The 23,989-nt window shown below is 43.6% G+C and overlaps 1 protein-coding gene across 4 annotated transcripts in view; it reads right to left on the reverse strand.

The window, feature by feature from the left end:
• The window catches only part of tmem245 (transmembrane protein 245), a 257,862-nt gene that overhangs the window by 77,968 nt on the left and 155,905 nt on the right, over window positions 1-23,989 (reverse strand). For all 4 annotated transcript variants that reach the window (XM_070881138.1, XM_070881139.1, XM_070881135.1 and 1 more), the window contains 2 exons: window positions 15,336-15,458; window positions 9,250-9,395 (listed from right to left, as the gene is read on the reverse strand). In XM_070881138.1, coding sequence (XP_070737239.1) covers window positions 9,250-9,395; window positions 15,336-15,458 — 269 coding nt within the window. The remainder of the gene's footprint in view (window positions 1-9,249; window positions 9,396-15,335; window positions 15,459-23,989) is intronic.

Here is a 23,989-nt window from a genome sequence, read left to right on the forward strand (position 1 = left end):
GGAGCCTTCCGACACGCGTTTCAAGCTTTGCTTGATGGTTTGGACTGCCCGTTCTGCCTGGCCGTTAGATGCGGGCTTCAACAGGGCAGATGTGGCGTGCTTGATCCCATTGCGGGTCATGAATTCCTTGAATTCCGTGCTGGTGAAGCACGGCACATTGTCGCTGACAAGGACATCAGGCAGGCCGTGCGTGGCAAACATGGCTTGTTGGCTTTCGATGGTGGCAGTGGACGTGCTTACAGACACTCAATCCATTTTGAATAAGCATCCACAACCACCAAAAACATTTTGCCTAGAAACGGGCACGCGAAGTCAACGTGGATCCTAGACCACGGTTTGGAGAGCCATGACCACAAACTTAGCGGTGCCTTCCTGGGTGCATCGCTCAGTTGAGAGCAAGTGTTGCACTGGCGCATGCAAGTTTCCAAATCTGAGTCGATACCGGGCCACCACACATGGGATCTGGCTATAGCTTTCATCATTACTATGCCTGGATGGGTACTGTGTAGGTCGCGTATGAACGTTTCCCTGCCTTTCTTAGGCAAAACCACGCGATTACCCCACAAAAGACAGTCCGCCTGTATGGACATTTCATCTTTGCGCCACTGGAACGGTTTGATCTCTTCATGCATCTCCGCTGGGACGCTGGACCAGCTCCCATGGAGGACACAGTCTTTTTTTTTTAAACAAGGGACAGTAAAGGATCCTGGCTGATCTGGCGGGCCGTAACGGGTGGCTTTTCGTTTTCAAATGCATCCATCACCAAGAGCAAGTCTGCAGGCTGTGCCATTTCCACCCCGGTGGTGGGCAATGGCAGCCAACTGAGAGCATCAGCGCAGTTCTCTGTGCCTGGTCTGTGGCGAATTATAGTTATATGCATAGAGCATGAGCGCCCATCTTTGGATGCGAGCAGAGGCATTGGTATTAATACCTTTGCTCTCTGACAATAGCGTTATGAGCGGCTTATGGTCAGTTTCTAACTTGAACTTAAGCCCAAACAGATACCGTTTTTTTTCACCCCATAAACGCATACCAGAGCTTTGTTTTCAATCATGCTGTAGGCCCTTTCAGCCTTGGACAAACTCCTGGACGCATAAGCGACCAGTTGCAATGTTCCCGAATCGTTTGCTTGTTGTAACACACCCGACCCCGTACGAAGATGCATCGCAAGCTAGCACTAAATGTTTACATGGGTCATACAGAACAAGCAGTTTGTTGGAACATAACAGATTTCTGGCTTTCTCAAAAGCAGTCTCTTGTGATTTCCCCATACCCAGTCATCTCCCTTGCGTAGCGACACATGTAGAGGTTCTAGCAAGGTGCTTAACCCGGGTAGGAAATTACCAAAATAATTGAGGAGTCCCAGGAACGACCGGAGCTCCGTCACGTTCTGTGGCCTCCATGGGTCTGATGCCGTCTGCCGCGATTCTTCTCCCTACGAACTCGACCTCTGGCTCCAGGAAAACACACTTCGAGCATTTCAACCCGAGTCCCACACGATCTAGCCGACTTAGAACCTCTTCCAGGTTCTGCAAGTGTTCGATGGTGTCCCAAGCTATGATTAATGTGTCGGTCCTGGAAAACCACGGTGCGCGGAACCGACTTTAACAGGCTCTCCATGTTCCTTTGAAAAATAGCCCCGACCGATTGAATCCCAAACGGGCATCTATTGTAGATGAACAGACTTTTGTGCGTGTTGATGCAGGTGAGGCCTTTCAAAGATTCCGCCAGCTCCTGCATCATGTTGGTCGAGGTCAGGTCCAACTTGGTGAACATCTTCCTTCCTGCCAGCGTTGCAAATAGGTCGTCGGTCGTCTGCCTTGGGTAGCGGGTACTGGTCCTGCAGTGAAAAACGGTTAATCGTTACTTTATAGTCCCCACAAATTCTGACCGTGCCATCGCCTTTGAGAACCGGAACAATCGGACTGGCCCACTTGTTGAACTCAACCGGCGCGATGATGCCCTCTCATTACAGCCTGTCCAGCTCGATCTCCACTTGCTCTCGCATCACGTATGGCACCGCACGTGCCTTGTGGTGGATGGGTAGTGTACCGGGAACCAAGTGGATCTGCACCTTCGCCCCCGAGAAATTTCCGATGCCTGGCTCAAACAACGACGGGAATTTGCTCAAAACCTGGGCACATGAGGCGTCGTCGACGGACGAAAGTGCTCGGATGTCGTCCCAGTTCCAGCGGATTTTTCCCAGCCAGCTTCTGCCGAACAGTGTGGGGCCATCTCCTGGTACAATCCATAGTGGTAGTTCGTGCACCGCTCCATCATAGGAGACTTTTACTGCTGCACTGCCAATGACAGGGATCAGCTCTTTAGTGCAAGTTCTCAGCTTGGTATGAATCGGGCTCAGCTTGGACCTTTGTGCCTTTGTTGCACTGCAGCCTCGCGAAGGCCTTTTTGCTCATGATAGACTGACTCGCACCCGTGTCCATTTCCATGGATACTGGAATTCCGTCCAGTTCATCTTTTAACATGATCGCTGGGCATTTCGTGGTGAAGGTGTGTACTCCGTACACTTCTGCCTCCTCGGTTCGAGTCTCTAGTTCAGTTAGATCCACCAAAGATCGGTCTTCCTCTGCAACGTGATGGTTTGCAGAGTTTGCAGCTCGTCTGCACATTTGCTGGAGGTGTCCCATTGTTCCACAGCCTTTGCACGCATAGTGTTTGAAGCAGCATTGATGGGCTCGATGATCACCTCCGCAGCACCAGCAAGGTGTTAATTGCCTCGCATTCATACTTGATGGCGAACTCTGAGTCATCTGAGGTCGTGCAGCTGCAGGCGTGTACGTTCTGGCACATGCATTCCTATCTGAAAATGACTTTACTTTGTGTACAGTACTTGCCGATGCATCTTTATGCTGCAAAATGTTTTGGTGTTATCGCTGGTGGACATAAATGCCTGGGCTATCGTTGTGGCTTTGCTCAGGTTCGGTGTTTCAACAGTCGATAGTTTGCGAAGGATAACCTCATGGCCAATGCCAAGCACAAAAAAGTCTCTTAGCATTTGCTCCAGGAATCCACCGAATTCGCAATGTCCTGCAAGGCGCCTTAGCTCGCCACTTCCTGGCCTTCAGAGCGCTGACATGTATAAAGTCGATAGCTTGCCATCAGAACATTCTCCTTCGGATTTAGGTGCTCCTGGACCAGCGTACGCAGTTCTTCATAAGATTTGATTGTTGGTTTCACCGGAGCAAGAAGATTCTTCATGAGGCCATAGATTGTTGCCCCGCAGACGGTGAGGAGGATCGCCCTTCGTTTGGCAGCGTTCTCATTCCCTTCCAGCTCTTTGGACACAAAGTATTGGTCGAGTCGCTCCACGAAGGCTTCCCAATCATCACCTGCTGAGAATTTCTCCAGGATACCAACAGTTCTCTGCATTTTCGCTTGATGGTTCGTTATCTATTACTCATCGCCAGTTGTTATGTCTCAAATAAAGCAACATGACTGAGTACAGCAGAGCTGAGTAAGTATGACCTTAGTCTCTTTATTCTGACTCGAGAGTGCGGGCACAGCATGGGAGGCCTGCTTATATGCTGGGATCCCTTGGGACTCCAACAGATACACCCTCTGGTGGCGGTAGAAGGCTGGTTACAAGGTGTTGCATACATAACATTAGTCACTTTGCCTGCATCTATATTTATACACATCAACCCACTGTGCATACATTTAAGTGTGTTACGATACAGTATGCACTCAAAAGGAAAGGCATACTCATTCCTTATTAACCCTATAAATTATAAAAGTTGGAACCTGGTGGTTTTTAAATAGGTAATTTCCAGATTTGCATTGATGATTTAATTAGAATAGATCCTATTCCTGCAATGGGAAACAGTTATGTACCGAGTCAAAGCATTAGCACAGCTGCATGCACTTAAAGGACATTATAGTGTTAGCAAAGTCACCATGTTGTGCAGAAGGTGGCGGCAATGGTCACAGAGATTGTCGTGGAGGGGAGCTGTTGGAGCAAATATCTGAAGGCTTTTGTAGATCAGTGATTGTCATTACTACTTCTGCCTCAAGTTGGACTGCTTAATACTGCTTGGTGGGGAAACTAAAATGTTTTGGGTCCATTCATACAGATGCTTGATCCACACGCTTGTCTTAGAGAGGCAGTGCTGTACCACAGTAAGATGACACACCTTCATGAGGTGGCAATGTTTTAGCTTGTTAGAAGTTGCTGGGCTCCTACAAATGGGAACAAGCAAGCAAGGTCCTGGGGATTACAGAGTTTAGGCCGGTTGTTCCACCATAGAATCATAGAAACTTACAGTACAGAAGGACGCCATTCGCTCTATCGTGTCCATGCCGGCCGACAAAGAGCTATCCAGCCGTATCCCACTTTCCAGCTCTTGGTCCGTAGTCTTGTAGGCTATGGCACTTCAAGTGCATATCCAAGTACTTTTTAAAATGCTGAGGGTTTCTGCCTCTACCACCCTTTCAGTGAGTTCCAGACCCCCACCACCCTCTGGGTGAAAAAAATTCTCCGCAAATCCCCTCTAAACACCCGACCACTTACTTTAAATCTATGTCCCCTGGTTATTGACCCCTCTGCTGAGGGAAATAGGTCATTCCTATCCACTCTATCCAGGCCCATCAATTTTATACAGCTCAGTTCGGTCTCCCAGGTTGGCAGTATGGGCAAACCTAGAATATATGCATGTATCCTGTACCCTCAAAGCCACACGACCTCCAATGTTCCACCAAGAGAACGGGATAAAATTTGTAGCACGAGTGTGGAATGTTGTACTTTTAGTGTGATATTTTTAAATGGTCGCTCTTCTGTTCTGCTGCACAAGTAGATTGAGTGCAAGAGTTAACCATTTCTACCACTATACTTCTGTTCAAATGCTACAGGTTCCAGTCCTAGGAATTTGTTCGGCTGAAGAGAAATTAGTTCAAAGTGTGGAAATGAGTTTGTGGGGGTGAAGAGAGGATTATGGGCATTAGCTTTGTGGAGGGGGACTGTATATTTCCACTGCAGTTTGTGAAGTATGCTTAGAGTCCCGGCAGAAGTTGGAGCTAACTGGTTCTGTTTGCAAAGCTTGAATTTGTTGACAAGCTCTTAAGATTACATGGACTATCGCATGTGAAATAATTGGTCTGGTTCTCTTTCCAAGTCTTGATGCTACTTGAGGTTAGGGCTTCTGGAAAGACAGGAAATTGCCTGATCTCACTGTGAAAACTGTATTTTGTTCTGTCATGTATTTTATTGTGCACCCAATAAGGGACAGACATACTGTATACTGCCTTCAGTGAGTAATTACATTTTTCCTAGGTTGAGAAGGCAAATGTCATAATGGAATGTTTTACATCCTGTTATAAATGCCAAGGTGTGCATGGAGACAGGAAAGGTGACTAACTTCAAGTTTTGCCATGAATTTTGAAAGGAGGCGTGTCCAAAGCAACATTAAAGCACAATAAGAACTTTAGAAATAGGAGCAGGAGTAGGCCATTTGGCCCCTCGAGCCTGCTCCGCCATTCAATAAGATCATGGCTGATCTGATCATGGACTCAGCTCCACTTCCCCGCCCGCTATCCATAACCCTTCACTCCCTTATCGCTCAAAAATCTGTCTATCTCCGCCTTAAATATATTCAATGGCCCAGCCGCCACAGCTCTCTGGGGCAGAGAATTCCATAGATTTACAACCCTCTGAGAAGAAATTCCTCCTCATCTCAGTTTTAAATGTGCAGCCCCTTATTCTGGGACTATGTCCCCTAGTTTTAGTTTCCCCTACGAGTGGAAATATCATCGCTACATCCACTTTGTCGAGCCCCTTCATTATCTTATATGTTTCGATAAGATCACCTCTCATTCTTCTGAACTCCAATGAGTAGAGGCTCAATCTACTCAACATATCTTCATAAGTCAACACCCTCATCTCTGTAATCAACCTAGTCAACCTTCTCTGAATAGCCTCCAATGCAAGTATATCCTTCCTTCGTACGGAGACCAAAACCGTATGCAGTACTCTAGGTGTGGCCTCATCAGTTGTAGCAGGACTTCTCTGCTTTTATACTCTATCCCCCTTGCAATAAAGGCCAACATTCCATTTGCCTTCCTGATTACTTGCTGTACCTGCATAATAACTTTTTGTGTTTCATGCACAAGGATCCAGGTCCCTCTGTACTGCAGCACTTCGCAATTTTTCTCCATTTAAATTCTCCAAACAATATTTGGAAAGCTCAGTTCACTCTAATTTCAAGGGTTGTATTCACTCAAATCTTATTGAAGAGCAGCCAAATTTGGACATGTTTGTATTTAAGAGGCATTAGTGATTCAAAGAAAGTAAACCTACAGCGATTCATCAGGGCCCCAGCATAGATTGTTAGCTTAGTTTTGAATTACTTTCATTCAGAATCATTACAAATTTTTTTGCAAGATATTCTCAGGTTCAGCATGAGTCACTCCCTTACAACTTATAGTACTTATTAAATTCCCAAAATATAGCAAGGTGATAGCGCAATCGCAATCCAGGATTGTAACACAGACTCCTTGTTGTATATATCAGTTTTAATCTTGCATTATCTTGTCTTTTCAGGGGGACTGAAAAGCACTATAGCAAGACAAATAAAGTGATAGGAAGAAAATTCATGAATCCCACTGTTTTATGTAAAATAAACAATTTATTTATAGTTCTATGGAAAATAATGGAAACAAAAACTCCACCGACACTATGGTGTCAATATTAACCCCCCTACAATGGGCTAGAGCAGGGGTAAAAATTTTAATTCGGGGAACACGTCCCCAACCTGTTGCATTTACAGCATCAGTGTAATGTATGACCTGTGAGTATGCTCACAGGTTTGTAGAGCTGTTGCGCTAGTGGCCTTCCGCGAGAGGTGGGCGCGGAGGGATTGGAGTGCATCATCGCCCCCAGCAACCAAATTTTAATTTGATTTCATTAAAGTTTAAGTTGATAATTTGTGGGTTCTGGTGCCCTTGCCGAAAGGGGGTACTTGATTTTCGGTTCTGACCAAAATAGTGTAGAGCTGTTGCATTGCAAGTGGCTTAGCCAGTCATGTGATGTTCACAAAACTCAATAAAACTCCAGTCAGTTGGGTCTCGGGGATGCATGATGAGGCATGCGGGTGTCAGCCTAGTGGATGAACTAGTAATGTGATCATTAAACCTTTGTTAATAAATCAACTAGTTCTTAATAGCATTGTATTGCTATGAATGCTTAAGCAAAAATCATGAGGGTAGAATGGCGTACCTGTGTCCCGTTTTGGAGAGGCGGGACACTTCATTATACTATTTAAATCAAGCTCCCAAAATGCGCTTGGGAGCCTGATTTATATGTAACAGTTGTCGGCAGGGCTTCCCAGCGCTTGGGAATCCCGACAGTGAAATGGAGATGGGAGCAGCCTGCTGCAGCAGGTAAGGGATAGTTTTTTTTATTTGTTCCTGGGATCTGGGCATCGCTGGCAAGGCCAGAATTTATCGCCCATCCCTAATTACCTTCTTGAACCATTGCAGTCTGTGCAGTGAAGGTACTCCAATAGTGCTGTTGGAGAGGGAGTTCAAGAATTTTGACCCAGCGACGATGAAGGAATGGCGATATATTTCCAAGTCAGGATGGTGTGTGACTTGGAAGGGAATTTGCAGGTGATGGTGTTCCCATGCGCCTGCTGCCCTTGTCCTTCTAGGTGGTAGAGGTCGTGGGTTTGGGAGGTGCTGCCGAAAAAGCAAGTTGCTGCAGTGCATCTTGTAGATGGTACACACTGCAGCCACGGTATGCTGGTGGTGGAGGGAGTGAATGTTTAAGGTGGTGGATGGGGTGCCAATCAAGTGGGCTGCTTTGTCAAGCTTCTTAAATGTTATTGGAGCAAGTGGATTGTTTTCTCCCTGATTCCCATTGACTTCAATTTTACTAGAGCACTTTGATGCCACTCTTGGTCAAATATGTCTTGATGTCAACGACAGTTACTCTCACCTCATCTTTGGAATTCAGCTCTTTTGTCCATGTTTGGACCAAGGCTGTAATGAGATCGGGGGCCAAGTGGTGCTGGGGGAACCCAAACTGAGCATTGGTGAGCATATTATTGGTGAGTATGTGCCGCTTGATAGCACTGTCAACGACACCTTCCATCACTTTGCTGATGATTGAGAATAGACTGATGGGGCCTGCAACTATCGGGGCCTGCTTTCTTGCATTGGTCATACTTATCATCAGATTTAATGTGACTCACACTATCATCATGTAAATCAGCTAAAAAGTGAATCAAGTTTTTCTTTTACATAACACAAACATGTTAAAGATGGAAAGGACACATCAAAAGTGGGCGTTTTAAAAGAAATGCTACTGGCACTTGACCCGACAGTTTAATGAAAATGTTCCAATAGTGGCTTGATGGAGGTATGAGCTACCAACTATAGACCACCTGTTTGCATCAAACATGAATATATCTTGTTTTTTGACCCTGATATTTCTGATTTTACATTTGAAAAATGTAACTTCACTTCTTAACGACATTCAAATGGAATATAGGGTCCATTCTGTATGCAACCATTTTTGAAATGAAACTAATGTTTTTTGATGAGGTGAAAATATATTTTTCGAGTTTGGTCAGAACCAGTAATTGCTTCAAATTTAAAGAAAAGCTGAGATCATATGCATTTTAACAGATCTGTAATTCTCAAAATTACTAAATGAACAACAGGCATTTACCTATCTCCACAACTGCAGTCATACCAGTGTGCATGCACTCACATGAAAGTATCACACACACCAAGCTGCACCGAGGCGCTCACAACATGCAACTTGGTAATGTGCAATGCCTCCACCAGAGCAAGCAGAATGGAAACTTTAAGTGAAGAATGGGAGGTATGATCTATTCAGAGACTGGGATACAAAACTGCATGCTACTTAACAGGAGAGGGATGGTCAAATAGAACTACATGCTCATGCAGTGTCTCTAATTCTAGACATTAGTTCTATTATTAAACACATTTCACCGCAGTGCACAAGCACAAAAGCATATCGGTCATGTCACGTAAATGCAAATTTGTAGTTATGTGAATGATTTGAAAATAAAGATGCCTTAAATTAATATTTAAATACTGTCAAGTGACTGTGACCATTTCATTATTCTAAGGTTGAGAAAAAACAAATCTAAGGAATGAATGCTGCTGAACAGGATTGTTATTTCGAGTTATTTTTCGGAGGACAGGGAAATGATAATCTGTCTAATTAAACTTTTAAAAACATAGGATTGCTGATTGGTGTTAGCCTACCGTATAGCTTCTTCAACAGACTGACCCACAATGTTGGAGGAAGAACCTGGCTGGGAAAGTGGCGTCAGACTAATAACCCATTTCACAGGTTTGTAGCATTCATCATTGGAACTTAAGAGATAGAAGAGTGTGGTCAAGAAAATGACCTGCAGGAAAAAAAAAATCAGAATTGAGCCACTACAGTGGATTTCTCATTGCTGCTTTTAGACAAAAATATTGCAATAAAACAATTCAGTAATGTGATTCTTTATATTTGTGATTTTACTTTGAAGACTGAAAAAATACAGACAAATTACCTAAATCATACGAAGCAAAGGAGCTAGAGTACCAAAAACTATTGTTCATATTTCCACTCCTCCTCCAACCTAACATTGAACAAAGCCAAGTTTCAACTTTCACAATTACTGTAACAACATCGAAAGTTTTGTGCCAGCATTATTTTCAAATTTCCACACCTATTCCATTGGTGGTTGTACCTCGAAGTGGAAAGGGAGGAGGGACAGGAAGAAAGATGCAAGAATCAAGGGTTTTGGATGGGGATTTGTGATTGTACCAGTGTGATACAGTTTTAAGTTAAATTTAAAATCTGCCTGCAAGTATTACAGTATATCAACAGGTATGCTCTTTCACAAAAATATACCAAAAAAAGAGCCATAGTTTCATGTGCACAACCAAGGTGGTTAGATTTTCCATTTCGCACAGGTTGCCTGCCAGTTTATTAAAATCTGTAATCCATTCAAAATATTAGTGGATACATATCCCAGGTTAGAGGTTGCACCTTCTGAGCAATATGAGGATAAAATCTGAGTTCAAGGTGGTGAATTTCCAGGTCTGTAACATCACTTATCTCCACCCCTACCGTAGTCCATCTGCTGCTGAAATCCTCATACATGCCCCTGTAACCTTCAGACTTGATTATTCTAATGCTCTCCTAGTGAGTCTCCCATTCGCTACCCTCCATAACCTTCAGGTCTTCCCAAACTATGCCTCAGGTATCCTATCACACAGCAAGCTCCACTTATATATCACCCCTTCCTCGTTGATCTATACTGGTTCCCAGTAGCCCAAAATCTTCCATTTAATATTCTCATCCTGGTGTTCACATTCCTCCCTGGACTTGTTCCTCCCTGTCTCTGTAATCACCTCCAGTGCAATAACCCGCTCCCCCAACTGCCCCCTGCATCCTCCATGCCTCTGATTCTGGCCTCTTGTACAACTCTGTTTGCAGCCCTTCTTTCCTCCATAGGTGGCTGTACCTTCAACCACTATGCTCTTAAATTCACTCCCTGAGCTCTTCTGCCTCTTCACCTCCTTAAAACTCACTACTTTGGCAAAACTTACAATCACCCCTTGCATCCATTTTTTTCCTCTTGTATCTCTGTGAAGCATGTTGGGATTTATTTCAACATTAAAAGGTGCTATATAAATGCATGTTGTTATTGCACATATTTTAAAACTCCCGTTCAAAACTCCTAATAATCAAAAGGCTGAGAATCCACCCACTCTAACTAAGCACTTAAACAATGAAGTATGAAAACTTCAACAAAACTTTTAGCCCGTTATTAAACTATCAAAGCCTATAAGACTAATTGATTAAAAAAATTACAATGCTGAAAGGAACTTCATTTTTTTTGTAAGCTTAAGTATGCTGTGAAGGATTTAAGAAATTTTATCAACACAGTGGATGGGCAACATCAACTCAATACTCTATAAAGGCCAAACACCGGTCTTATGTCAGCAAATGGAAACTGGGTACATTGAGGGAGAATTCATTAATTTGTTTACTGGACTCTGTGACAGACAATTGTGCTCACCAATCTGCTCAATGAACTCTGTCACACTGTACCACCTCACCTATCCATAGCAGCCAAGTATCACTCATGCCTAGAGGGCAACAGAGTGGTCATCATCGTTTAGATACCTAGCCAAAGAAATTGAATCTCTAAGTCAATTTGTTCACCACTATACATTCTATTTTTAGGAATGTGTTTTAAGTGGCACACTTTAGTTATGAAGGAGCTGCATGCCACTTGGAGACATCAATGAGAAAGGGTTAATTAATAACCTTGTAGTAAAGGGGCCTTTAGGGAAGAGTGACCATAATATGATAGAATTTTATATTGAGTTTGAAAGTGATTTAGTTAAATCTGACAGTAGGGTCTTAAATCTAAACAAAGCAAACTACGTAGGCATGAGGGGTGAGTTGGCAAAAGTAGATCGGGAAACTACATTAAAAGGTATGACAGTAGACAAGCAATGGCTAGCATTTAAAGAATGAATACATAATTTACAACAAATATACATTTCCTTTAAGGCACAAAAACCCCACAGGAATAGTAATCCAACTGTGACTAACAAGAGAAGTTAAAGATAGTATTAAATCAAAGGAAGAGGCTTATAATGTTGCCAAAAAGAGCAGTAAGCCTGAGTATTGGGAGGATTTTAGAATTCAGCAAAGGAGGACCAAGAAATTGATAAAGGGAAAATAGAATGAGAATAAACCAGCGAGACATAAAAACAGACTGTAAAAGCTTCTAAGTATGCAAAAAGGAAAAGATTAGCAAAAGTAAATGTGGGTCCCTTACAGACTGAGACAGGAGAAATTATAATGGGATTAAAGAAATGGCAGAAAAATTAAACAAATAATTTGTGTCTATCTTCATGGAAGAAGGCGTTAAAAACTTGCCGGAAACAGTGGAGAACCAAGTCTAGTGCGAATGAGGAACTGAAAGAAATTAGTATTAGTAAAAAAAAAAGTACTGGAGAAATTAATGGGACTGAAAGCCAATAAAATCCCTGGACCTGATGGCCTACAGCCTAGGGTTTTGAAAGAGGTGGCTATGGAGATAATGGATGCATTGGTTGTCATCTTCCAAAATTCCACAGATTCTAGAACGGTTCCCGCAAATTGGAAGGTAGCTAAATTGACCCTGCTATTTAAAAAAAGGAGGGACAGAAAAAACAGGGATCTACAGGCCAGTTAGCCTATCAGTAGTAGGGAAAATGCAAGAATCTATTATTAAGGACATGATAACCGGGCAGTTAGAAAAATAATAATAGGATTGGGCAGAGTCAACACAGAATAGGATTGGGCAGAGTCAACACGGACTTATGAAAGGGAAATCATGTTTGATCAATCTGTTAAGAGTTTTTTGTGGTTGTAACAAGTAGAATAAATAAGAGTGAACCAGTGGATGTGGTGTATTTAGATTTTAGAAGTTATTCGATAAAGTGCCACACAAGAAGTTATTATTAAATAAAATTAGGGCTCATGGGATTATATACTAGCATGGATTGAGGATTGGATAATAGACAGAAAACAGAGAGTAGCAATAAACAGATCTTTTCGGGTTAGTAGGCTGTAACTAGTGGGGTGTCACAAGGATCAGTGAGTGCTTGGGCCCCAGCTATTCACAATCTATATTAATGAGTTGAATGAGGGGACGAAATGTAATATATCTAAGTTTTCTGATGATACAAAGCTAGGTGGAAGATAAGTTGTGAGGAGGATGCAGAGACTTCAAGGGGATATAGACAGGCTAAGTGAGTGGGTAAGAACATGGCAAATGGAATATAATGTGGAGAAATGTGAAGTTATCCACGGTGGTAGGAAAAATAGAAAAGCAGAGTATTTTTTTAAATGGTGAGAAATTGGGAAATGTTGGTGTTCAGAGGGACCTGGTTGTCCTTGTACACGGATCAATGAATGTTAACATGCAGGTACAGCAAGCAATTAAGAAAGCAAATGGTATGTTGGCCTTTATCACAAGAGGATGAGAGTATAAGAGTAAAGTCATCTTACTGCAATTATATAGGGCCCTGGTGAGACTGCATCTGGAGTATTGTGTAGAGTTTTGGTCTCCTTACCTCAGGAGGGATATACTTGCCATAGAGGGAATGGAACAGAGGTTCACCAGACTGATTCCTGGGATTGGGGGCGGTGGAGGGGGGGGGGGGGGGGGGGGGAATTGTCCTATGAGGAGCGATTGAGTAGACTCGGCCTATATTCTCCAGAGTTTAGAAGAATGAGAGCTGATCTCATTGAAACACACAACATTCTTACAGGGCTTGACAGTAGATGCAGGGAGGACATTTCCTCTGGCTGGGGAGTCTAAAACCAGGGGTCACAGTCTCAGAATGAAGGGTCGGCCAGTTAGGATTGAGATGAGGAGAAACCTCTTCACTCAGAGGGTGGTGAATCTTTGGAATTCTCTACTCAAAGGGCTGTGGAGGCTCAGTATTTGAGTATATTCAAGACAGAGATCGATAGATTTTTGGATATTAAGGGAATCAAGGAATATGGGGATAGTGCAAGAAAGTGGAGTTGAGGTAGTAGATCAGCCATGGTCTTATTGAATGGCGGAGCAGACTCAAGGAGCCAAATGACTACTCCTGCTCCTAATTCCTATGTTCTTATCAGTCATCCACCCCTGTATTATACAATAGTTGCACTAGTTAATACACATTAGAACCACACATGGAAGAAATAAGTCCATGACAAACATGATTCTCTCCTAGTTCAACAGATAGAATTAAATGGGACTACATCTGTACACCAATAATAAAAACTAAAATCGTTGATTTAAAAAACTGCTTGCGTTTTAAAAATATGCAATATTTTATATTACACATAAAAGATGTTTTCCAGATATAAGGAAATCAAGCTGCTTAAGGGTAGTAAAATTAATTGTAGTAATATGTTTAAACATATTCTCAGTTCCTCCAACTATATCGAGTTATTTTTTTTAAAAATTCTTAAACATCTCTGGTATCCAAGTACTTGCTGGAAACAGTTTTTTCTGCAGCCTTATCATAAAACAGTCATTTTACACATGAAATATCAGATTGAGCATTTTTAGTGTGTTCCATTAGGAGAAACCAAATCGTTTTGCAGGCATGAAGAAAGGAGGCCAAAACCAGATTTACAATCGGCAACTGTAACAGAGCACAATACCAAAGCATTTATTGGCGATAGCGGGGGAAAAAGGGAAGAGGGGAATTTGCGTGGCTTATATCCATTTATTAATGGATGAACAATTTGCTAATTTTACTGGTAAATAGTTTAAAGGTACCTTATTGGGGGTGGGGGGGGGGGGGGGGAATCTTGCTATCTTGCTCTGAGGCTCAGTACCAGGAATAGCCTGCACTAAAAAGAGGATTTTGTTCAGATTTGATCAGAGGGGTAAAGGCAATGCTCCTAAACTAACCTGCTTCGCACTTGCCATTCCCTCATCGGCAGCCACTCCTTTAGTCACCTTGCCCCCACCTCTGAAATTCCCTCCCACATCATATGACCTCCTTGCTTGCCGTTTCAATCCTCTTTAACTATGCTTTTTCCCACTCTTGAGCCTTTTCCTTACACCGCCACCCCCCTCTTCTCCCCCCTCCGTACCACTTTGCACCTACTCACTATCCATGGAATGTCAGAATAGAAGACAACTCCTTTAATGCTTAGCATAATGGAGGGGAAAAGAAAAACAAACATTTACAAGACAGGCAAATGGTTATCAAGTGGAACAACAGGTTACACAAGAGTGCATGAATGTGGGTTTGCATGTGTAACTTCTCACATCAACATCCAGTTAGAATGAGGAAAAATGCTGTGACAGAGACGTGGTGCATGAGAAGGTAAATCACTCCAAGTTGCATTATGTTGTGCAATTCCCAGGGCACAGTTACATTGGAAACATATCACCATCCTATCCTACTAGCAAGGAATAAATGTATAGCACAGGGAACTGTAGAGAAGGGAAAGAGCATACATAAATTAGTTAGGCAATTAAAAATATGCCATAGCTGCATGTAGAGAGCACCTTCTCCCTCAACAATACTTGCGTTATTGTGCAGTATTTCTACCAACATAGGAACTCTGATTAAATTGCGATACTATTTCAATGGATTAGCAGAGTGTAGAAAACTAAGCACAGAATTGTCAAGTAATTTACTGTTGTGAATATAAAAAAAATGGAAGTATGTTTTAGAACTAGATTACATTTTCTACAATACATAGCAACAGGTGGAATTTTATTTAAACATCCTATAATATTATTGAATAGAGTGAGTCTTATAATAGTTAAATTCCTCACCAATGAAAGAGCAAAGTTGAGAAGTGCTGTGCCACTGTGAAACAGAACTGTCAGTAAGGTGGTGGCAGTTGTGAACAGCAAACTCACATTTCGGCTCATCACAATCCAGAGAGACTCCAATATCTAGGAGAACACAAATACAAAAGATCAGAAGTATTCTCATCCTTTCCCACCCCATGACCACATAATAAATTCACTAGGTATCAAGTGCAGAGGGCAACACAACAGTCATCATCATCATAGGCAGTCCCTCAGAATTGAGGAAGACTTGCTTCCACTCTTAACATGGGTTCTTAGGTGGCTGTACAGTCCAATACGAGAGCCACAGTCTCTGTCACAGGTGGGGCAGATAGTCGTTGAGGGAAGGGGTGGGTGGGACTGATTTGCCGCATGCTCTTTCCGCTGCCTGCGCTTGATTTCTGCATGCTCTCGGCGACAAGACTCAAAGTGCTCAGCACCCTCCCGGATGCACTTCCTCTACTTAGGGCAGTCTTTGGCCAGGGTCTCCCAGGTGTCAGTGGGGATGTATTGAACAACAGTATTATACATATGTGTGGGGGTTCTAGGACATTACTCACGATACAGATATAACAGATTACTACACAATTTGCTGGATATAATTAATGAAAGCTGAAAAATCTGAACAAAATTTGCAATTATTTTTGGACAAAAAAATCTTAAATTAGCACTCTAGTTAAATTACAGAAAGTTTCTTGTATCCTTCCTTCTGGATTACTACTTACATTTATTTACAAAGGGTTAAAGTAACAATGTCTCAAATCAGTTTACAAGCAAGAGATGGACAACAAGCGGGAAGTAAATGAATTTCATCATCATAGGCAGCCCCTCGAACAAAGATGACCTCCTTCCACATGAGTTCACAGATGTTTCAATGAAGGACCCGATGTTCTAGTCCTGAACTCCATTTGAGGTGGTGGAAGATGCCTATGCGTGGATTTTTTTTAACGTGTGGTGACTATTGCACACCAGCCACCACACTGGCTTGACAAAGCTAGGCCTTTATCCAGTGGCAAGGGTTAACCAGGACGACTGGAGACCTGCTCTGCCGCATGGACCTAGTGCGCGCACATATCACAGTGTGGGCAGGCCCGTGCTGCCCCTGGACCCTCGGCTCGTCTGGTCCCCGCATCCTCATTCACCGCACTTCCGCCACAATCTCTCGCCGCTCCTCCGCCACAAACATTCGCCGCACCTCCGCCACGATCCGCCACAAAAACACTCACCGCACCTCCACCACAATCTCCCGCCGCACCTCCGCACCAAACATTCGCTGAACCTCCTTCACGGTCATCCACCAAATCTCAGCCACGATCCCTCATCACTCCTCCACTCCGATCAGTCGTCGCAAGTCCACCACGACCTTTCCGCTCCTCTGCTGTACCAGGGCCCCGCCCACGCTCCGAACAGCGACCTGGGTCCTGATGACGTCACCCAGTCGTCCAGCTTGAAGCCGTCGCACATTTGTGTCAGCTTGGGTTGGAAACTGCAGAGGCATGCTCCAACTCTTTTTATAGCCCCGACCTGCAGAGATGTTCTCTCGCAGGTCGGGGTGGCTCCCGATGTGCCACGGCCTTTTAGGGGTCAAACATGTACATTTTCAGGTTTCTGAAAGCCGGGGAAAAACTCTGATGGAACAAGACAGAGTTCAAAGAGGGAGGGTGTGAGCTGGAAAAGTACTTAAATAGGGTAACACTGGTAGCCTGTGGAGGGTTTTACAAAAAGAGAAACTTGAACGAGTATATATTAAATCGTAGCCAGAGCATCATCAGCAATAGCTTTTTTTCCTGCCCCATTACCTCTGGAGTCCCCCAAGGATCCATCCTTGGCCTGCTCCTCTTCCTCATCGACATGTGCCTCTTGGCTGCAACTGCTGCGGAAACTCTCAACCATGTCTTTGTCACCTCCAGTTTTGACTATACCAATGCTCTACTGGCTGGTGACCCATCCTCTATATTCTATAAACTTCGGCTCATCCAAAACTCTGCTACCCGTAATCCATCTGACAGTAATACCATGGCTTCAGTCTTCACAATGTTGAGCTGGAAGAAGTTAAGACTCAACTAGGACATGAATGTCAGACAAGCAGATGACAGGGAAGAGGTCAAGAAAAATTATAGTATAGATGTAAAAGAAAGTCATGGTATGAGAAATCAGTATAATTTTGAACATTGTTGGCATCAAGCATTATCTGTTTAGCTATAACAAAAATGTTAGGTGGAGGGTAAAGTTCTCTCTACTCTTCAAAGTACATCTTAACCCCAACTTCAGGCACTATCTTCTACAGCAGTAATCTTTTTCACATCCGACAAAGTTGTGTCTTTTATGAAAAAGATTACTAATTTAATTGCAATATGTATCAAATTAGCATAGATTAGTATAATGGCCTGCACCCACTAGGAAATGCTCCAACTCATCACTAGAGTGTCAGCTGTGGCTCAGTTGGTAGCACCCTCACCTCTGAATCAGAAGGTTGTGGGTCCCACTCCAGAGACGTGAGCACAAAAATCTAGGCCGACACTTCAGTGCAGTACTGAGGGAGTGCTGCATTGTCGGAGGTGCCGTCTTTCAGATGAGATGTTAAACCGAGGTCCCGTCTGCTCTCTCATATAAAGGACGTAAAAGATCCCATGGCACTATTTCGAAGAAGAGCAGGGAAATTATCCCTGGTATCCTGGCCAATATTTATTCCTCAATCAACATCACTATCTGGTTATCACATTGCTGTTCGTGGGAGCTTGCTGTGCATAAATTGGCTGTCGTGTTTCCTACATTGCAACACTTCAAAAAGTATTTCATTGGCTGTAAAGCGCTCTTTGACGTCCGGTGGTCGTGAAAGGCACTATATAAATGCCTTTCTAAAACTTGACAGTCAGCAAAAGCTTTTTATTTCAGTAGTTTGGGCTGGATTCAAGCCCAAGTTACAGAAATGAAACTGCAATGTGCTGACTTACTGTGCGATACAGTCCTTGAGTAAAACATTAGAGCTAATTTTCTCCTTGCCTGGTTGTTTGTCTGGCAAAGCACACCATAAAGTGCATTCTGCTGAACATGACCTGAACTCACCATTATTTCTAGATGCAGTTAATTTTAAATAGATGTTCCCCAGTGCAAGCCCAATCCTGGCAGTACCTTGTGACTGGAATCAATGGGAAGAAAGTCCAGTAATTATGGGTGCTCTCCCAGCATAAAGAGAGGGAAATTATGGAAGAAATGCCTTGACATCACTCCCACCTCATCAGCATCAGTTTTCCACCTTTGCATCATCTGTAGGTACACCTTCCACCCCTCCGCTTCCCCCTTAACCTACCTCCAAGAAATCCTTGGGCAACGCAATGGGACTTGGACAACCTAATGTCCCTTTTCCCTCTGCCTTGAGCTGGGAATAAAGCTTTCCCAGAAGGAAAGCAGAGGGAGATTGACCCTGTAAATAAACATATTAGTTAAAAATGTATTGTTGTCTGTTTACATTTCATACAGACAGCCATGCTTCATTGTGTGTCTGGACTGCACTTTTTTTAGGACCTGTGATCAGCAAGGTGTAAGTGCAAATGAGGCAGGGCTATGTTACATCGTGTATAGCTTTTTCTCCCAGACAGCACATTCTGGAACGCTGCCTGGTAGCTCTAAACAACATGGCCAAAAACATAAAATTCACTCAACCACAGCAAATAAGTTTTGAGTGGAGGAATGGCCAGCCAAAGGACTCAAATTCACAACCGCCAAGTTTGGAGCCAATATACGAACTTAATTACAGGACCAATTTAGAAGAATATAAGAAAATAAGAAATAGGAGCAGCAGTGAGCCATTCGGCCATTCGACCCTGCTCCGCCATTCAATAAGATCATGGCCGATCTTCTACCTCAACTCCACTTTCCTGCACTATCCCCATATCCTTTGATTCCCTTAATATTCAAAAATCTATCAACCTCTGCCTTGAATATGCTCAACGACTGAGCATCCACAGCTCTCTAGGGTAGAGAATTCCAAACATTCACCACCCTCAGAGTGAAGAAATTTCTCCTCATCTCAGTCCTAAATGGCTGACCCCATATTCTGAGACTGTGACCCCTGGTTCTAGACTCCCTGGCCAGAGGAAACACCCTCCCTGCATCCACTCTGTCAAGCCCTGAAAGAATGTTGTATGTTTCAATGAGATCACCTCTCATTCTTCTAAACTCTAGAGAATATAGGCCGAGTCTACTCAATCTCTCCTCATAGAACAATCCTCCATCCCAGGAATCAGTCTGGTGAACCTTCGTTGCACTCCCTCAATGGCAAGTATATCCTTCCTTCAGTAAGGAGACCAAAACTGTACATAATACTCCAGGTGCGGTCTCACCAGGGCCCTATATAATTGCAGTAAAACGTCTTTACTCTTATACTCAAATCCTTATGTAATAAAGGCCATTTGCTTTCCTAATTGCTTGCTGTACCTGCATATTAACTTTCAGCAATTCGTGTACAAGGACATCCAAGTCCCTCTGAACACCAACATTTCCCAATCTCTCACTATTTAAAAGAATACTCTGTTTTTCTATTTTTTTTACCAAAGTGGATAACTTCACATTTCCCCATATTATATTCCATTTGCCATGTCTTGTCCAATCACTTAACCTGTCTAAATCCCCTTACAGCCTCTTTGCAGCTTCCTCACAACTTACCTACCCACCTAGCTTTGTATCATCCCCAAACTTGGATATATTACATTTGGTCAGCTCATTCAAATCATTGATATAGACTAAATAGCTGAGGCCCAAACACCGACCCTTGTGGTACTCCACTAGTTACAGCCTGCCAACCCGAAAATGCAAGAAAAACACATTTAAAAAATTCATACAACTACTTATAATCCCAACAAACATCATTGGCAGCTATCAAATAAATCGAGAATAATAAACAGTTTCAACTCAAGTTGCTGCTATGGACCTACACCAATAGATGACATGCCACCTTCAGGAGAGGAAACCTAACTTACTCCAAGCCGTAAAAATTCTGTTTGTGACCTATTCTGCTAGCAATTGCATGAGTGCTATGAGAATAGCTTGATCTCCAATTTGAGTTTCCAACACTTAAAAAGAAAGGCAGTTTATTGGTGCAACTGAATCATACACTTTGCCGACTAAGGTAGTTTGAGCCTGGAATTCTTAACCTAGGTAATGGACAGCCTAAGTTGTTTTGTATAGATGCCTCTTGGTTTTCCATAGAAACACATTATTAAAATATATTTTATAAGCAGAAAGACAAGTTATCCCCAGGTAGCTCTCATGGACAAGTAGAAGGTTCAGAAATAGAACTAGGCAAGACCGAAGAGCAGGTTGACCATAGGATAAGTTATGTTGGAAGCTTAAAAGGTCAAAATAACCACCCACCACCTCAAATGTATGACAGTTAAATCAAAATTTATATTTGAGATATTACTGACAAAAAAATAGAGTTTGTAACACTGAACACTGCAAAACACACCTGACTTGTGGTTGGGAAGTTATAGTCACAATACTGCAAACTAATTTCCCTTCAGTTTTTCATTGCCTCTCTCTAAGTCATCTGTCCGCTATGAAAGGGAATTTCTATTTAATTCAAATTTTAAACATCTGGGGCTCAATTTTGCCCAAGCTCTTTTTCTGGCATATTGCGAGAGTTACGCGTTTTTCAAGGCCAGAAATGCGGCAGAAATATTTTGGCAAGGTTTCCCCGATGTATAATTCAAATCTGACGCCGCGCAGCGTGTCCAGTCGCCTCAGGGGCTGGAGCCTGCTGTCTGCACCAAAAAAACGATGCCGAACCTTCTGCACATGCGCGACAAAAAAAGTGACGTTTTTGACGTTATTTCAATAGACCATGCATGCGCAGTACACCTCCGGGTTGGCAATCGGCTATTTTGAAAGAGCCAGTTGTGTGAGAAGGAGTGCTGTGTGAAAGCATTGGAAAATTGGATCTGTAGCTATACAAGATGCAACGCGGTGCAAGGACCAAGAATTTCTTACAGGATGAAGTGGAGGTACTAGCTACTGTGATTGAGACCAGACGGTAAGAGCTGGACACCAGCAGATGTCACATAAAAGTTCCACCCAAAGAAATTAAGAAACGCTGGAACCAAGTTGCAGAACATTACTGCGCAATGGTGATCGCCACGAGATCTGGAGGCCAGTTTAAAAAGAAGTGGCAGGACCTTGGTCAAGTAAGTAGTGCAAGTAATATTTTCATTTATTCAATGGAATTGCAATTGTAAATGTGACCAGCTGTATATGTCCCATCCAGCAGAAAGACACCCTCTCTAAAAAGTTACATTTTCATCTTTACAGAGGAAGGTGGCACACAACAAATGGGATGGAACTCGAACAGGAGGAGGCCCGGCAAATCTGCACCCACTGACACCATTGGAAGAGGGGGTCGCTGCTTTGATGGGTCCTGCCTGGAGAAAAGCACAAGCTGCACAACCTGGGCCCACATTTGAGGGAGAAGGTTAAGTCTTGCAAATTCCAGTGTCTGGTTTTGCTAAATGTTAAGTACTGCGTGGGCTAGCCATGCTTTGGTTCCTGGGGATATCTCCGCCAGCTACGCTTCGGTTGATGCAATGTGTTATCATTCATCGTGGTCCTTCAAATCAGCCTGCTGCCTGCGCTGTGTGAGCCTACTCATGCCAACCATCTTGCCCTCTCCTTTGCTGCTAACCATTTGTCTGCGTTCTGTTATATTTTTGTAGAACTTGAAACCGACCCAGACGATGCAGAAGAAGCTGCAGACGAGGACGAGCCTGAAGAGAACATCTTCCAATCCCACCTTCCAAACCAAGAGCCTGGGGGTGAGGGGGAGGGAGTGGGGATGGAGATGCATGAAGCCCCTACTGTTTTACTGACTTTACATAAGAACATAAAAAATAGGAACAGGAGTAGACCATACGGACCCTCGAGCCTGCTCCGCCATTTAATACGATCACGGCTGATCCGATCCAACTTTGGTGGAGGTGCCGCCCATTGAGGTGCCATCCCCTTCTGTGACTAGTGGTTTGAGTGTTGGTGGGACATTCCATGGTTTCCTAACGTCCGAGGCTGCGGGTCCCAGTGGTGGGGTGCAGCGAGGCACACCCAGGGCCCCACCTTCCGAGTCTGCGGATTCCAGTGGTGTGGTGCAGCAAGGCACACCCAGGGCCTCACTTTCCGAGGCTGCGGGTCCCAGTGGTGGGGTGCAAGCTACACGCGTGGAGAAGAGGGGAAGGAGAGTTCGACCGCGTTCTCCTGAGGTGCAGGATCTAACAGAAGCTGTTCAGATGATGGCAATGAGAGGGGAGAGCATTGACCTTACGCAATCACTCCTTGATACCATCAGTGGGGTGGGTGATGAGGTAGCGGGACTGTCGGGAGAAATAACAGCAATCTGACAAGAAATGGGAACGATGTCAGTGATCATGATGGAGGGAATGTCACAGGTAGCTGATGCACTGTCAGTGAACATCAGGGAGGGAATGTCAGAGATGGTGCAAACACTATCACTGAACATGAGGGAGGAAATATCGCAGATAGTTGAGACAGTTTTGCTCAACATGAGGGAGGGAATGTTGCAGGTCGTTGAGACATTGTCAGGGTGCATGGGAGACGGCATGTTGGAGTTAGCTGCTGCAATAAGGGAACACACCCAGACCCCGCGCCCATTGACAGAATCAACTGTCAGTCACACTCCAATCCCCACACCATCCTCTGAAGAGCCCCAAGTCAGGTCCTCCACATTGTCGCCTGCCGCCCCCACCTCCCCTCAACAGGCGCGCACTACCCTAAATCTTAGAAAGAATAAGCTTGGTACCAACCCCAGAAACACAGCACCACCGCCTGCTGGCAGGGGATAGAGTCACCAAGAACAAGCGCGGCGGGCGGTCTTAGAATAAGGTGGAGGAGAGATGGGTGCAGCCTTTCTTTGCTGTTGCTGTTATTATTATTATTACTGTTGTAACTGTCATTCTCAAATTAAAAGATTTTTGTAAGTTATGTACATTTACAAGTTTAAAAGTTAGTAAGTAATCTTAAAGTTTGTAAGTGATCTTAAAGTTTGTAAGTGATCGTAACTGAAAACTTTAAAGTTTGATACAAGAATAATTTTATTAAAGTTAAATACAAAGAAGTGTTTGTTAAACTTTTGAATAAAATATATCTGAATCATTTTCATTATTTGTTCCATTATTTGCACAGCAGGCAGGACAGGTTCTTTGTTTTCTCTCCCCAAGGTCTGTATGGATGGACCACACCCAGGTCTTGTGACTTCTCCTCCCCTAATTCATTGTATTCTTGTGATCTCCCCTTCGACCACCCCACCCCTGCCCCCCCACAAACTCATTGCAGTCTTATGGTTGCAGGGTGACCAGGGTTGGGAACTGAATAGCCAAGGATGTTCAATATTTAGGAAGGACAGGCAAAAAGGAAGAGGGGGTGGTGTGGCGTTGTTAGTAAAAGGTGAAATCAGAGCAATAGTGAGAAAGGATATTGGTTCAGAAAATCAAGATGCTGAATCAGTCTGGGTGGAGCTAAGGAGCACCAAGGGGCAGAAAACATTGGTGGGATTTATCTATAGGCCTCCAAACAGTAGTGGTAGTGTAGGGGACGGTATCAACAGGAAATTAGAGATGCATGTAACAAGGATACTA

Source organism: Pristiophorus japonicus, chromosome 5 (genome assembly GCF_044704955.1).
Source record: "Pristiophorus japonicus isolate sPriJap1 chromosome 5, sPriJap1.hap1, whole genome shotgun sequence".
NCBI lineage: Eukaryota > Metazoa > Chordata > Chondrichthyes > Pristiophoridae > Pristiophorus > Pristiophorus japonicus.